At 43.1% G+C, this 17239-nt stretch overlaps 2 protein-coding genes across 3 annotated transcripts in view; one reads left to right on the forward strand and one right to left on the reverse strand.

Moving 5' to 3' along the window:
• Positions 1-5592, forward strand: part of LOC111155314 (microtubule associated protein 1B) — a 91944-nt gene extending 86352 nt beyond the window's left edge. The window contains 3 exon segments of the mRNA XM_022515458.1: positions 2469-2515; positions 2517-2708; positions 3934-5592. Of these exon segments, the coding sequence (XP_022371166.1) occupies positions 2469-2515; positions 2517-2708; positions 3934-4089 (395 nt within the window). The 3' untranslated portion in view covers positions 4090-5592.
• Positions 5593-14225: 8633 nt separating this feature from the next.
• The window catches only part of LOC111155284 (mitochondrial ribosomal protein S27), an 87556-nt gene continuing 84542 nt past the window's right edge, over positions 14226-17239 (reverse strand). For both annotated transcript variants that reach the window (XM_022515417.1, XM_022515416.1), the window contains one exon: positions 14226-15470. In XM_022515417.1, coding sequence (XP_022371125.1) covers positions 15231-15470 — 240 coding nt within the window. In that variant the 3' untranslated portion in view covers positions 14226-15230. The remainder of the gene's footprint in view (positions 15471-17239) is intronic.

A 17239-nucleotide genomic window follows, 5' to 3' on the forward strand; every position in this document is an offset into this window, starting at 1 on the left:
TATCTCTGACTTCTGATCATTTCTGTTTTGATCCCAATTCCCTTATTCATCAAGTTCTCAGCAGTGACCTGGGTTTTTGATGAGCAGGTCTCTCTGATGGCCCAGCTTCATTTCTTTGCTTCAAACCAATCATAGGGATTTGCATTAATACATTTTATTTGTTTTAAGGAGTTACTCAGCGATTTCAGACCCCAGTTCACAAAGTAATATACATTGACCCAAATGTGTAAAGCAAAAAATAATTTAAATAACATTTCCTCATTTATTAAGGGAAAAACCTGATAGCTGACCCCTGGGACGCTTAAATTCCGTGCATGTTAGGAAGCATCACTTATAGCTGCAAAGCTTTACTTTGAGCAGCCGGGAGGGTCAATTTCAAGCCCGAGTTCTCATCACGTTTCCTCTTTGTACATGCGTGCAGCCAACAGACTGAATTTGCTCATGCTTAGAAGTAGTGGAAAACCACCAGATAATTAACCTCTTGGTTTGAAAGAGTTGGCAACTGGCCTGCACTTGGGAGAAAACATGAAATCCTTCCAGACAAATTAAAAACTGACTGAAACTGGCTACCAAACTTGCCAGATATAGCCACTCTAGCCCACACAACGGGGTTTTAAAAACATTTTTTTGTGTGTCATTTAAAGAGGTATTCTTAAGGCCAAGTGATAAAGAGGAGTTCATTTGAATTTACTTTGAAGGTGCTTTTCCAGTAGATTTCTACAACAACACAACTGCGTTATTTATTGATTTTTACAACAAACCTTGGTCGTCTGTTGTCAGTTCTCTCAGTTCGTGCTTCTGTGAGCAACATTCGTTTGGCGTTAATGGTGGTGATTTAGCTCACAGGGGAAAACTGAGGACATTTTTAATTGTTAGAATTGTAGTTCATGAACTTCCGCTATCAGTCAGAATGCTTTGGTAGGCCCGAATATGGACGTTATGAGGCCTTTTAGCTCAGATTCATTAAAATGGCTGGTTATTCATTAAAATGAGTTAGTTTCCCCAAATATCAGTTTGGCTGATTCTCATCACTCCCCCCATCCTTCTGAAAGTAAAACCGGACAACTGGTGGTTTGACTCTGGGGTGATAGTCTTTAACTCTCCTATGGAAAAAGGAAAGAGGATTAAGTATATAGGATCCAGCTGCGCATTAACATGTATCTGGGATGCTTTTAAAACACGGCAGCAGCTCTTCCTGCCCACAGGTCCTGTCCCCATGCTTTAATAAATCACCATTTTGCACCAAAAAAAAACAAAAAAACAAAAAAACAAAAAAACCACCACCAAGAACAAAAAAAACATGGTGGTGCCCAAGCTCTGTCCCGGCCCAGTGAAGCCAGACTCTGAGGTATGGAAGGCCTGGCCCTGAGTATTAGGCTTACTAGGTGATGCTAGTTATACAGCTAGGCTGAAGGACCTTAGAATGCCAGTTCTGTGACTGTTCCAAAAAGTTGACACCTTCTAGCCAGAACAAGTCAGGAAGTCATCTCATCAGACAAGGTGCCAGGGAAGTTTTGGGTTCATCTGAATCTTGACCTTGTCAGCTTTATAATTTAGACTGGGAGTGCTGGTAGCCAGATGCCCCTTTCCCTAGTCTGGTAGTCTCAACTGGCTAGAGAAAGCCACGTTTCTGAACCTTTTTTTTTTTTTTTAAAGATTTTATTTATTTATTTGACAGAGAGATCACAAGTAGGCAGAGAGGCAGGCAGAGAGAGAGGGGGAAGTAGGCTCCCTGCCGAGCAGAGAGCCCGATGCGGGACTCGATCGCAGGACCCTGAGATCATGAGCCAGCCGAAGGCAGAGGCTTTAACCCACTGAGCCACCCAGGCGCCCCTCTGAACCTTCTTCCTGTCAAAGTTTGGTAGCCAGCTTTGCTGAGGGAGAGAGGTCTCACTTTTCAGAATACTGTGCGAGGACAGAATGCAGTGTTTCATCAGTTTATGAACAAGACCGAGTTCTGGGGGCCCTGGAGATCATAGGATGTTAAAATCTGAAACATTTACTGAGTCAGTCTTCAGCTGTGAGCAGAGCTTCTGTCACATGAGATCCTAACGTGGATTACTAACACTGCTTAACTGTGGTTTGCCAAGTGCAGAGGCCTCTTTTTAACTTTCAAAATGGGTTTCTTAGATCACATTTCAAATTAGGATGCACATTAGCAGCTCTTTTAGGAGGAGGATTACTCTCTAGTTCCGTCCTTTGGGAAGGCCTTAGAAGTCTTCTTCCTTTCTAATGGGCTGTCCACAAAGGAAAACCATCCCATCCTTCGCTTTTCCTGTTGAGATGATAAACAACCATGTTGTGCTTTCTCCAGCTGCCCTTTACGAGAGAAACACCCACCCAAACCAAATGCCCCCTTTGCATATCCAGCAGGACTTTCTTGGGGATGAGTAGGAAGAGAGTACCGGACCAGTGGGTTTCTTCGCATTTCTGTGACCCAGGCTTTTCTCTTTGCTTATTTACTAAAGGACCAGGAACCACCAAGCCTTCCAAGCCTTCAGCTGTGCCTCCAGGCCCCCCCTGTGTATTTGGACCTGTGCTACATTCCCAATCACAGCAATAGTAAGAATGTGGATGTCGAATTTTTCAAGAGAGTGAGGTCATCTTACTACGTGGTGAGTGGGAATGACCCTGCTGCCGAGGAGCCCAGCCGGGCTGTCCTGGATGCCTTGTTGGAAGGGAAAGCCCAGTGGGGCAGCAACATGCAGGTAAGAGCCCCAGGACAGTGTCTGCCTGGCACTGGAGCTGTGCCCAGAGGTGGAGGGAAGAAATTGTGTTTAAAGAGGCACCACTATGATTGTGGATCGCACAAGGTACCCTGTGGGGGTCTCACACATGAAACCTCCGGAGGACAAAGTGGATTTCACACATGGAAGATAGTCTAGAATATTATTCTTGGCACCTAGTGGTGCGAACCATGGTCTGGGAGGAGAGCTACTTTATCATCCTAATGCATAATTCACTTGTCTACAAAACGGGCCCAAGATTACTTTATCTTCCCCCTAATATACCAAGAATATTTGTGTATGAATCAAAATGGTATTTCCATGTGAGAGCTACTAAAATTGTCTTTACTCCTTTGTGTTTCACAAATAGACCAAAGCTAGGAATGTGGCCATTTGGAAAATCACCTGTCCAGGTGAAATCCCACAGAAGGAGCACTACAGAAAATGGTCCCCAACAGGACCCTTCCAGCTCACAAACATCGTAACTGGCTATGAACCACCTCTCTTATTTTGGCTGTGATCTTTGCTTATCTCAGTTTTACCAGTGGTTTTGCAGAGTCACTTAATAAACTATGTTTGCATAATATTAAATAGAATTATTTGCTAGTTAATCATATTAAATTTCATGAGAAACACCCAGTGGTCTCCTAATGAATATTAGATGGAATTTTTACCATTCAAACCAGTGCCCACCCAGCCAGTCAGCCAGCCACTCACTCTACCATCCCAGCCACACACACAAAGATAACAAATCTTTGTTCCCAGGATGAAATATTAGTTACACACAATTAAGCAGCAGTGATAACTAAAGTTCCTTGAATTAAATACGCAGTATCTTTCATGCAAAATTGCCCAGGTGTGTGAAAGGCAATACAAGCAATCCCACCTTACCCGAAGCCCTTCTTCTATTAACACTAAATATTTGAAAACCCGATGATGAATATAGATGAACTAATTGACTGGTCCATGAGCCGCTTTTGGTTCCAGTCTTCAACTCTCTCAGGAAAACTTAATTTTTTGCAGCTTCATTTTGACTCCTGGAAAATGTAAGTTGAAAAGTCCTTTATATTTCTTGAGAAAAAAAACCAGAAAATTTTCCTCTCTTTCCCCTTCTTTTAATGGTCTGATTCGTACCTTATTATTGTTCTATTTTTATCGTCTGATTTCTAGCTCTGCCCTTAACCAGCTATTTTCTGTCTCCCTGCAGGTAACCCTGATCCCTACTCACGACTCAGAAGTGATGAGGGAATGGTACCAAGAGACCCATGAGAAACAACAAGACCTCAACATCATGGTTTTAGCAAGCAGCAGCACAGTGGTTATGCAAGATGAATCCTTCCCTGCATGCAAGATTGAACTGTAAAAACCAAGGCCAGCCACACCACAGGATTTGAACTTTGTTTCCAGAAATTCTTCAATTTGAAACCACCTTTTCTAAAAAAGTCAATTCATCTAAATAGGTCACTGAACTGTTACCTGCCAAATGCTATACTGTGTCACGGTGATGCAAGTCACTAATATTTCTTAGTTTTTGCTGATTGCTAAGGGAAGTAACAGTATTCCCACAGTAGGGTTCAAGTTACTGCAAAATTACCTACCCCAGTTCATCTCTGCTGAACATTTGGAAACCATGCACTAGCAAATCCAACTGACTTCTGCTAGGTAGAGGCATTTGTCTTAGAAAGAGAGAGAGAGAGAGAGAAAGAGAGAGAGAGAGCGCGCGCGCACAATGAGAGAGAACACAGGAGAGAGAGAATGAGAAAGGAAAAGAATGCAAGAGAAGGAGAGGTAATGGTAGAGTGTGCTGGTGAGATACCCAGAGAGAAAGAGACAGAGCAAGGTGGGGTAAGGAGGAGAAAATAACCAGCACTTAGAGCTGCATTTTCGCAGGCAGTCTGTATTCTATAGTCTACATAGGCAAAGTTCTCAACTTGTGTCAGTCTGAGTCATCAAAAAGGGTCTTCATTTTCTGAAACAAGTTAGCTGGAAGGAAACAAAAAGAACAAAACTTGTTGTGAGGGCATGTGAGATTTTCACGCCTTAATTAAGCTCCTTCAGTTTGAAGGCTGCCCACTGACATGATGTAGTGAGCACAGACTGGATGCGCGAGTGGTTTGAACCCCATTCCGAACTCTCAGACTCTTCCGACACACGAGTAGATTGATCTAAGGCATGCTCCCAGCATTTGTCCACCCAGTTAGTCCACTCGGAGTCACTTCACCTGCATGCGGAAACACCCAAGTCCACCCCAGTTAACAAGCAAATACCAAAGCGGTTGGGAGTACACACGGTAGACAATTTGCCTTAGAAAGTGACTTGAATGTACAAAGATACTTGATGCACTTATTTTTTAATGTGAGACCGCAAGTTTATAAAACATCCATGTAGGATTATAGATACTCCAGTTAAAGGAGCAAGTGTGTGCGCGTGTGGGGGTCCTAGAAGCTGATCTGATGGGTGCAGCAGTTTGAGTCTGAGTCATGTGTGTTGAATACCACCTCAGTGCACCTGTGGCCCCTCAGCCAAACAAGTTGAGCCTTTCATAGCTTCTTTAACTACTGCAAGTTCCAAGATCGAAATGGCTTCTATGATCAGGACTGGGAACACAGTGAATCTTAACGGTGGAAGAGGTTCTCGGCAAGTGTACAGTATTTACCTTCCTTTGTCTTACATTGGCTTTTTTTTTTTTTTAATTTTCCATTACTTTCAGCATAATTATGGGATCAAGTGTACAGAATTTTTTTTTTCCTAGATATGTGGGAACTTTTCATAGATGAAATTTTTAACAAATGTTTTCATTTACAGGAAAACGCAAAGAAAATTTCAAGAGACACTTTTTTTTTTTTTTTTGAAGTCTTTCATAAGATAAAATAATGTTTCTTGAAGTTCTGGTGAGGTTGAAGTCTGATAGTGCAGTAATAGTATTTATTAAAACCCATAACTACCAGGAATAGTGATACCTCCCACCCCTTGATTCCCCTAACATAAAAATCTGAGTACGCGTTATTTGAGAGTGGGGGAGAATGGCACGGTAGGCTACTTTTCCAGGCCTTTGCAAGTATATCACCCTGTGGTATTCTACATCCTTCTTTCGAGACCTTTAACCATAAGGTAAAAGAGCCAAGACAAGTTCAAAGAACCCTGGCAAAAATTTGCTTTGGGATTTTCTTTTCTGGGAAAAAAGTAGAAGAAATAATTCACTGAAAGCAAACGAATTCCCGTCTCCGACGATTCATCACGTAGAGTTCAGAGATTATTTCCATCATTGTCGTCATTGAACTATGATGAACCTGGAAGCCAGATCATGATTTAAACTGATGTCAAGTTTCAAGTTGCAGATCAATGCACCCAGTGTTCAGATGTGGCAAACTTCTCAGTGACAACTGTGCTGTGCTCTGTCATGTTGTGTTTCCTGCAGACTCTTAAGATCTACGGAGTAGTGAACAATGACCTCATTTTATTTTCTATGTTAGTTATTTATTTCAATTAACATTTTAGTTGATTTTTGTCTGATAAGTGTATGTTTTGCACTGCTAAGTACTATGAGGGTTTAAACAATGCTTCTTCAGGTCCCTTCACAGAGGACCTATGCAGTCTACTTAATGCTGTGAATTACATTTTTCAAACGTTTTTTTTTTTAATTAATATTCTATTTTTTTTAGGCTTCTCTAGAAATGCAGCTTTTATTTATTACCCCATTTCTTTAGAGTCCTTAAGAACGACACATTGATAAAGGGTACAAAAAATTCACACAAAACGGAAACTCGTTGTGACAAAATGGATTTTACTGAGTATAAACTTACCTACTTCAAACTTATTTTGAGACAACCTAAGATACTCATGGTGATTATTTACTGATTAGTTGAGTTGGTTAGGTCCACGTAATACATGGGAAGAGAAACTGATTTCCAGCCTTCTTGCCAAATCCAGACCTCTGCTTGATTTTTTTTTTGACAGAAGATGGAATTATTTTCCAGTTTTCCAAATTAAGTTTATTTAACATGTGCATTATTTTGCTTTTTTTTTTAAAAAAATACAAACGTTTTGGAAAATTATAGCCAATCTTCAATTGTAACCATTCTATTCTATTCCTTTATTTTTCTTCTTTTTTGTTATGGGATTTAATGGGAAAAATATACAAAAGCTGTCACTGGTCAGCTGGCTCTTTTTCCTATGAAACCAACTATACCTTTTTCCATCCATTGTTCTCAGTGATGACCACAGAGCTTGAGTATACCAAGAAAGTCAGCATTGCAGGTTGCTCCTGTCCTTCCAGACACCTTTCCTACCTGTGTGACTAACCTAATTTTGCTAGTTCCATAAGTACACAATTAGTTTAGTAACAGCCATCACAATGTACCATGTACATTCATGGTGAGGGCTAAAGATTGACACAGACTTCTAGGAGCTTTATTCATACTGATTACTTAATCCAATTGTACAGATTGAATATTCAAGTGAAAGGAATTTACACTCTGTTTAAATGATGAGACTCCATCGAGAGGGCACTCATGATCATGAACTTTTGGTAGTATTCTTAAGCAAAATTCTACAGAGACTAAATGTTAGAGATGATCCTCCACTTTCAATTTTAACCAATTCTATCCCCTTTCTCAAAACCCAACCCCCATGCATGCTTTCTCAGTCTTGTGGTGGGACTGGATACAATGACTGACCCCTTCCCCCCCCAACGCCATTTTCCATGGAGTTCAAAAAAAAATTTTTTTTTTTAAACCTTACATATCCTAGTGAATGGTTTCCCCAGTGTATATGAATGTTTTAAGTGTCTCCAATAGCTTATGCAGTTTAGGAGCTTTTCAATACTCATTTAATAAGATTCAGTCATTTGCTAATGAAATTCTACCACCTTCCATTTTCTATTACCAAATTTCAGCTCTCAGGAGCTGCTCTACAATTCTGAAATTGCTTTTCTTGCCTCTCTTTAGTCACCTGTCACAGGAGGTTCTTGCTCGGTAATGATATTGTGAGTTAGATTAATAACTTTTTTTTTTTTTTTGTGCGTCAGATTTAGAAGAAAAGATTTGTTTCCATTTGAAAGGAACTGTAAGCTTTTATCTTCTAACCAACTGAACAACACACCAAAAGCAGCCTAGGGATGAGCATTTCTTTGAAAGCAATTAGGTTATTCACCTGGTATTAAAACTATTGACTATTAAAAAGAAATCTGACTTTACTCATTTAAAAGGCAGCATCAAAAACTGAAAAGGAAGGGAAAAAAAATAGCTTCTCTGCACTCGTTTGGAGCTCCCCAAACAGGAGCCATCATGATGAGGCATCAAGACCGGGCTGCCCCTTTGAGAACACCGTGCAGCCGTCCTGAGTCGTGCGTACCTGCGCTGCATGCAGCCTTCTCTTTCCGGCCCTGGAAGGAAGTGGTCTTGAGCCCGGCGGAGAAGCACCTCCACTCCTCTCTCTTGTTCTGAATGGTGTTTGTGTCAGTCTGCAGCTGTGTATGGTATTATGTCTTATAATCCTGCATCACTTCTATCCTATCCAGTCATATCTAATGTAGAAAATTAGTTTTCAGTGAAAGTAATATGTAGTGCTTTTATGATATTTGTGTGCAATATCCCCTCTTCCATTGAGGATATTTGATGTAAAAGAAAAAAAAAAAACTCAGTTCCACAATAAAATACAAAAGTGGCAAAAGTTCATGTGTGTGCTGTGCTGTTTGTCTTGTGTGCGGGGTTGGGCTCATCGGGAGCTGGGACTTGCCACCCATAGTGGGGGAACACATTCACTCGTGAGGGCTGACTGTGTTCTTTTCAGTGGCTCCCTGGCTTTTGGCAAACTGCAAAGAGGGCGTTGTACTATTTGGGTAACTGCTACATCGTTATCTTTTCTAACCCACCCTGGGAGCATGCTGGGGTCTAAGGACAGAAATTGGGAGGTGAAGGAAACAGATAATTATCATTATTGCTTAAAAAGAACAAATAAGTAGACCAATGTAGATGCAGGAGGATACTGGGAGGGTTTCTTATAGAAAACAAAAACAGGTTTTAATCCTAGCTGTGCCACAGACAGCTGGCTGGCTGACCTCAGTCACTTTATCCATCTGAAGTTCCTTTACTTACCTGTAAAATGAGAGGATTTGACAAGATGGTCAGACTGGGTGATCCCTCCCAATCTGAGGCTCTACAAAGCCATCATGTTCAGGAATTACATCTAATAGCATATCTCCCACTTGGTTTCTTACTCAGTTACAAAATAAGCTTATATAACTAACATAATACCCCGTGGCTTTGAGTGACACCCAAGAACGAAAAGCTGTTCAGGAAAAGTGGTTATAAATAGCAAAGAGTATCTGAAAAAAGGAAGGAATTTCTCTTAGTCATTTAAGTGATTCTTGTACGTTCACTCTATACCCAGCAGGGGGTAATACTGTGGGAATTTATAAAGGCAAACAAAACAAAGGGCTGCCCTAAAGTGACAGGTGACAGGGGCTCCCAAAATTCAAGGGTGAGCTTTGGTGACCTAGGAAAAGCACCCGAAGTGATGTCTAAGCGGAGACCTGCAGTATGTGTGTATGGGGGAAGGTTTGCAGAATGCAGACTCCAGGCAGAGGCAACAGATCACACCAATAGAGCAGGAGCAGTTACCCCGGGGGACCCACTCAGCTCAGAATGGCTAGCATACAGTGCAAGGCCCTGGCATCTTGATTCCCTCCACACGGCCACAACAATATGCCCACAGAGGGCTCAACAGAGACTTCCAGGACCTGGCCCAGTCTGTCTCCAGAGATGATCCTTTGGCCTCAGGTTACTGCAGCCTGTCCTGAGTCATAAGGATGTCTCTTTGTTACATACACTCCTTTTATCTTATCTGTGCCTCCAAAACCATGGGGCTTCACGGACTGGTCCTGTTAGAAGTTGCTGCTTGGCAGAAGGAATTGGAAATGCCTCCAGAAATCAAAGGGTTAAGCATGTGAATACTCAGGGTGGGAAATCACCACAAGAGATTTTAATTACATCTATCACACTAAAGTAAGTTATCTTTTATTCCACTGTCACACTACTCTGTTCCAGCACATCTTTCTGGCCGGAACCAAGGGTGCGGGCCCATCTGCATCGCCCAGCATGGCCCTGGCTTTGACTCTCAGGAGGTCATCAGTCCTGGGGAAGCCCTGCCAGTTGTTCACCCTAGCCAAACCTCTCCATGAGTTCCTATCCTACTCCCTCCAGACCCAGGCACAGCAGAGATGGGGAGGGAGTTAATGCCCTTCCAGCTGGTCCTTTCCTAGACACCGGAGGTGGCGTTCTTCAGTTTCTTTTTTCCTGTCTTCCAGGTATATCAACAAAGGTCTGCTACAGTACTGACTCTACCTTCTCTCTCTTTATACTTGTATTGCTAATTTTAAATGCTTCTCTGTGTCCCTATAATGATCTTTTGACAAACTCCTCACTCGTGAATTCTCGGTCTCTTTCATAATCCCAAATCACCCTTTCCTCTTTGATTTTATACTGTGCATCTTGAAAATTCACTGGAGTCATACATGCAGATTGACTCTTGGTCACACCCAGTTCTTTGAAGACGAGCAGTTCTTCTGGGTAATTCTGGGGGTGTCACTGGCAATGTTTTCACAGATGATGGAGCAACATAATAAGGACTGCTTCATGGGGTGATCTCGCCATGAAAAATAGGCACAGATCCATTCATGGATCAGAGTCTCTCTGCTCAAACCAAAACTGCAGGTTACTGTAATGCACTCTCATGGGTTTAAGCTGATGACTTCTACAACTGCTATCTCCAGTCCATACCTCTTCTCTGATCTCCAAATTCATATCCAGCTATTAAGAGCCCCATTTGGATGATCAATAAGGATCTGTAAAATAACCCAAATCAAATTTAATATGCCTCTAAACATTCCTGATTTCCCCAAACTACTTCTCTCCCCAGGCTTTTCTACCTCCATAAATGGTGAACACATTACTCTAGCTACTCAGGTAAAAAATCTTGGCCCAACAGCAAGTTTGCTAGCTCTTCTTTCCAAAAACACCCTGTCCATCCCCTTCTCCTCACATTTACTGTGACTGTCTAAGCCCATAGTTTCTCTCCGGGACTATCGCGGTAGCCTCCTAACCAACCTATATTCCCACGTCCCATCTCTGCCCTCCGTGTTCATTTACCCCATAGCAGCTAGACTAGCGAACCCTCTGAAAATATTAGGTCAGAGCCTTCAGATGGGCTCTCATCTCAGAGTGAAGGCCAGGACCCTTACTAATGGGCCAGGGAGTCTTACACCATCTGTCCCTTCCTGCACCCCTTATCTCTCTGGCCTCATCTCCTGCTATTCTCCACTTTAAACTTTCTGCTCCAGCCACACTGGCCTCCAGGTTAGTCCTCTGGCACCCAAAGCAGGCTTCCCTCTGGACCCTTGGTGCTGGTTCCTCTGTCTACCACACTTTTCCATAGGTAACACCATGATTCTCACCCTCACCCCCATGGGTCTTTAGTCAAAAGTTATCCTTCTAGGAAGGCCTTCCCTAACCAAGCTAGTTTAAGTTGCAACCTTCGGCCCTTACCCAGCGTTCTCTTCTCCTCTTCTTTGCATTATCTCTGTACCACTTATCACCACATGACATATTATGAATTAACTATCTCCCTCCATAGAATGTAAATGCCACAAGGGAAGGGATCTTTGTCTTTTTTGTTCCTTGCTGCATCCTCAGTGACTATTTTTTTTCCCAAAGATTATTTATTTATTTATTTATTTATTTGAAAGAGATCACAAGTAGGCAGAGAGAGGGGGAGGCAGGCTCCCTGCTGAGCAGAGAGCCCGATGTGGGGCTTGATCCCAGGACTCTGGGACCATGACCTGAGCCAAAGGCAGAGGTTTCAACCCACTGAGCCACCCCGGTGCCCCCTCAGTGACTATTTTAACAGTGCCTGACACACAACAGATATTCAATAAAAATTTGCTTGAATGTACTTTGTCTCAGGTCGTCACAGTGGTTATACAGTGTGGTTGTTGGGAAGTGGGTTTGGAATTGGACAAACTTGGGTTCAAGTACTGTGACCCCACTGATTAGTTGTGTGGCCCTGGGCAAGACACATAAGCCTCAGTTTTCCCCTCTGAAGGGCAATAATCCCTGCCCTGCAGGGCTATTCCAAGTGGGTGAAATTAAGCTGGGTAAAAATGGGCATTCACAAAGAGGAGTTGTTAAATGTAAGTTTCATAATCAAGATGGGTCCAGTGATAAGCCAGAGCCCGGGAAATACTGATATCCAACAGCGGCCCAGCATACTGTCACTGGAGGAAGCTTTTAATGGGCACTGGTTTTATTCCACATACTGTTTAAGGCTTTTAACCTGGGGCGGGGGGTGGTTTTAAAGATTAAAATTTTAAACTCTGCTGAGATGAAGTACTGTAGAAACCAAAAAAGCAAGTGAAATTCCCCTACCATTGAGTACATGAGAATATAATGTACCTCTTAGAAATCCTTAAATATTCCCTGCAGTCCTTGATCTAGCATTTAAAGCCCACCATGGAATTAACTTTCAGATGCTTCCCGTAAGAATAAACTTTGTTTTCTGAACATGTCCAGCTCAGATCTGAAACCCCTAACATTCATACATAATAAACATGCAGCCCAAGTCTGTTTTAAACAAAGCTCCCAGGGGTAACTCCCATTTACTTGGGCACTGATACCATCTTTTTTGACTTCCTTGTTCCCATATGGGTAAGAGCATCCTCACAGCAGCATGCAATGTCAGCAAAAAGGCCAACTCAATGGGGGAAAGGAAAGGTTATTTTCAAGATTTTATTTATTTATTTGAGAGAGAGACGGTGAGAGAGAGCATGAGTGAGGAGAAGGGCAGAGAGAGAAGCAGACTCCCTGTGGAGCAGGGAGCCCAATGCGGGACTCGATCCTGGGACTCCGGGATCATGACCTGGGCCGAAAGCAGTTGTCCAACCAACTGAGCCACCCAGGCGTCCCGAAAGGTTATTTTCAAACTAAGAGCTATTATTTAGAATAAAGGGCAATTTCCCTGACATAAAGACATTGCAAAGTACTCGTCTTACGCCATTTTCTAAAGTTAAGATTAAAAAAAATTTATCATGGTCAGAGATTGGAAAGTTCAGCTCTGAAGATTATTAATGATCATTTAATGAAAATACAACCATAACACATTTTCTGCTTCTCTGAGCCCATTTCAAACTTCATCGTTTTCTTACCATGCATTCCCAGTGAGGTCACTGGGTGCAGCGGTATAGAGCCTGCTGACTCATAGGAGCTCACATCACAGCAGCTTCATTTGGGAACTTAAGACTCCTGGCCCCAGTTACATATCGCTTGACAGCAAAATCATATAAATCATCATTTACCCTTTTCCACAATGGACTTTGTTTAGGAAGAATAATAATCCACCCTGTATTATTGCATATTTTATACTCGTTTACTTAGATAAAAAGCATTATTTTATTAGTTAAATATTAAGATTATTAAATGTTAATTATTTTTCTAGCCTGAGAAATGCCATTTGTAAATGAGCCATTTGCACAAACATTATTCTTGAGTCTCATCTACATCACTGCAAAAATGTCTGTAGATGCCTTGCTTCTCTGCTCTCAGCCAAGGTTTCTGACCTTGGCACAATTGACATCTTGGACCAGGTACTTCCTAGTCATGCGGGAGCCCTGTGCACCATGAGATGTTCAGCAGGATTTCTGGCCTCTACTAACGAGATGTTAATTCATTCATAGTGAAAAAATGACTTTAATAAACTAATTTTCAGGCCTGTGAATACACAGAAAATCTACAACAACAAAAATCCCACACACATATCTGATATCCATGGCCAGCTAGAAGTGTGAAAACACGATGCAAAGTTTGGTGCCAAGGCAACACGGTCCCACGAGGAGGAGAGTCAGGTATTGTACTGCTGCTCAGCGGCAGTTTTCATGCTCCGCACTCTGGCAAAAACTGGGGTAGGGACAGATGGGGAGGAAACAGAAGGCCAAGTAATAATGTGATCCTTTATGCCGTGATGGTCAGTAATCTACGGAGCAAAAGGGGCCTTCTGATCCATCTTGAACCTTCCTCTTGACAAAATAAGGAAGTGGTGGAAAAAGCCCTGTCCCTGATAAGCCAAAGTATCATAACTGATTTTGAGTCTTGACCTTCTGCCTGAGTAAGACTCAGCTCTGCTCAGCAACAAGGCCCTGCGCCGATGTGCACGGCAGGTATAGCCAGCGGTCAGCATACCAGGTGAGGAGCGGGGCTGGCCTTGCCTCAGCCACTTAAGCTTGTTTCCACATTCAAGAAAGGGGTTACTCTACCTCCCGCACAGGGCTGCTTGAGGTGTTGGCATACACTTCATCCTCAATTCATGTTAACGGTTGTGGTGGTAGTTGTAAATGCCAAAGTCTGATAGAGAAGAAAGGTTAAAAAGTGTTGCTCAAAATCAGACTAATCATATTAATTGTGTGACTTCCTCTCTTCCTCCCTTCCCTAAAAGACAAAGAACACAACAAAAGAATCCCAGGACATTTATTTCCACAAGTTCTTGATAACAGCACAACCTTGAACAACAGTGCTTAAAGGCAAAATTACACAGCAAACAGGAGCTGCCCCTGAACACTTTCACAGAGAAACTTCAGGAAGGAATTTCCACCTCCTGACAGTTGCACAATTATGCATGTCTCCTAAGTACTACAAGCCCCATCCTGCCTCTCGTTTTCTCCTACTTCTGCAATTGAAATGTGTATTGACAAGTTGTACGTGTGTGCACATGTGGACACAAAGAGCTCACTTTACCTCCTTGAGGAAGGAGCTCAGAATGCTTTGGAAAGAAGTTACCCCAACATGTTGGAGAAGCCAAGCCAAGGAGGCTTTGGAGCTAGAGCTAGCGTTCCCCTCAGAAGTCCTTCCACTCTAAAAATATCACCGTGGGTGCCTGAAATTTGAAAGCCAGTGGGCTCATGATGGTGTTCACTCCTGTCCTCAATTTCCCCCAAGTTCAGGTCTGCAGAGAAGAGACACAGGGGAAGGAGAAGGTGAGATACGTGGGCATCCCACACCCAGCTCAGGCTGGGAGGCCATGGAGGGGGATGAGGCTTAGGACGTGTACTCTGCCACTGGCGAGACACCATTCAAAAGCCTGTGCTCAATGCCATGCTGTTCAACCAGTCTCTCCCTCTACCACCGCTATGGATCAAGAGTTTTCACTGTTCAAAACTGATCCTGGACCCCAGAACTGCCCCCCCCCATAGGCCTCAGGTGCACCTTGTTTAAGGTATGTAGCTGGGGCTTCAGTCTGACTGCTTGCCACTCACAGCTCTGCAGCCCTCCACGGCATGTGATGGGAAGTCAGTGCCTTCATACATTGACAACTGTGGCTCTGATACCGCAAACGGCCTGCTTTAGGCAAAGGAGGGGCGGATGGAGGAGGCTGAGGCTGCCCTCAGGCTGAGGCTGCCCGTGAGTCCTGGGACGGGGCTAGTGAAGTTCTTGTGCTGGGGCCTGGAGCGCTGGGGGCCTGTTAGGCAGATGCCTTTGCTGCTCTCCGGGCCTCATACTCCTGCTTTGCCCTCTCCCTCTGTTCCTCTTCCCTCTGAATCAAGTGTACCCGCTCCAGATGCCACTGCTGCAGCTTCTGCTCGTAGGCTGCGATGTCCTCGGCTTCACAGGTGGGGAGCTGTTCCTTGATGAGCTGGGTGGTCAGAGCCAAAAGGCTTTCTGACTCAATTCGGCCCAGGGCCTCAAGCTTAGAGTGCAAGTCCTGTTGGAAATCAAGGAAAAGATGGAGGTGGGGAGGAGGATGGAAGGAGGATGCAGATGGGAGAAGGCAAAGCAGAAAGGAGATTAAGTCCTTGCAAAATCTCCACACATTCTGCTTACAGGAAAAGGCATTTTATTGGGAACCTGTCATGCTGCCTTTCATCCAGATGCTGTGAGTGCTTGCCCCCTTCTTTTTTTTTTAGTCCAGCACTTTTGCTAAGATGCACCACATGTGATTTCTCTCCTTTCACTCACGACCAGTAAATGGGACTCCATATGCTGTAATTTTCTAGGTAATTTCTTGTTTTAATCCACAAAGACAGCACAAGCCTAACAAATCTACCTTTCCACTCTGACTTGCACCAAACCAAGCACCAAACTCCCAGAGCAAAGCACTCTAAGATGCACACAAAATGGCAGAAGCAGCTGATAACCGGGCACAAGCCCGTCCACATCTTTTCTTTCAGAATGATGGAAATAAATGTTTGCTTAACCAGGGTTCCTTTCAACAGATGGAAATCATTTCAAGAACTTTCTACTAATGGCATGCTAAACGGCTCCCATGAGTGCTCGCACTATTATAAGCTTCCACCTGCTGTGCTCCCTCGAAGGTCAGCCTTTACAAACTGCTCATAGCTCCATCTGAAATGGCATCTTGGTTTGGGCGGTATTGTATTCCTGGAGGAGTCAAGTACTAAAAACACTAATCTCCTTAAGTGCTTCAAGATGTAGACCATCAAAAGAGAGCCACTCATGGCTCAGCTGTAGCTTATGCCACGAATCCCCATGTTCCAAACACAAGCACAATTCACTGGCATAGGTGATGAGGCTTGCTCCAATACGGGACTGGAAGGTGGGCAGGATCCATACGTCAAGGAGTGGCTAGAGGCCTAGTGTGCTGGGTCAGTCCTGTAAAAATGGACCCCACACAAATTACCCGAAACTAATAAAAGGCAACAGGAAGAAAAAGAAATGTATAATGAAAATTATTTCTTTCCGAGATCACTTTCTGTGCGGTTTGGAGGCAAGGAGACAGTTTGGGACAAGAGAATAAGGACTCAAATCTGAGTTAGCAAACTTTGGTTCAAATCCCAGATCAGTCACTTACGGGAGAGCGCATCTCAGCCTGGCGTCATTTAACACAGGAAAAGCAGCATCCGCCATGCAGAGCCGCAGTGAAGATGGGTGAAACGCACTGATGCCTGTGACACAGCCAGCAGCCAATAAATGTTTGTCTCCTCTTTTCGATTTTCAAAAAAATGCATGTGTAGAAGAATGAGGACTGAGAATTTAATGCAGCACAGATTTCTATTCTTTGAGATTAAATATATAAGAAACAAGCGGAAGAGGCAGTCATTTTTAGGTGTGTTATAGCAGCATTTTTTGTTTGTTTTTTAGACTTTCTTAATCTGCAAAGTTAAGAGGAACAGGTAGGTATGTAAGTTCTTTACCGCCAGTTCTGTGTACCTAATATCGATCAACCTTTCTCAGTTTTCAAATTCTGAAAGAGGGACCTTGAACAATGACTTTATAGAATTAGTGGGAGGAACAGCAGCTGCAAGTAGAGAAGAGTCCTTGTAACACTGGGACAGAGATATCCCATGTTCAGCATTACTGAACATGTCATCAATAGGCAAAATGACACCTCTCTGCCCCCAAATGACACATGAAGTCAACTGGCATGGATAGGAAGGTTTTCTGCTTCATATAAAGAATTCTTCAGGCAGCACATTTTTCTCTCTGCCCTTTGTAGACAAGAAACAAAGCAAG

The sequence above is a fragment of the Enhydra lutris genome, unplaced genomic scaffold (assembly GCF_002288905.1).
Source record: "Enhydra lutris kenyoni isolate GAN:26980312 unplaced genomic scaffold, ASM228890v2 scaffoldscaffold40, whole genome shotgun sequence".
NCBI classification, from domain to species: Eukaryota; Metazoa; Chordata; class Mammalia; order Carnivora; family Mustelidae; genus Enhydra; species Enhydra lutris.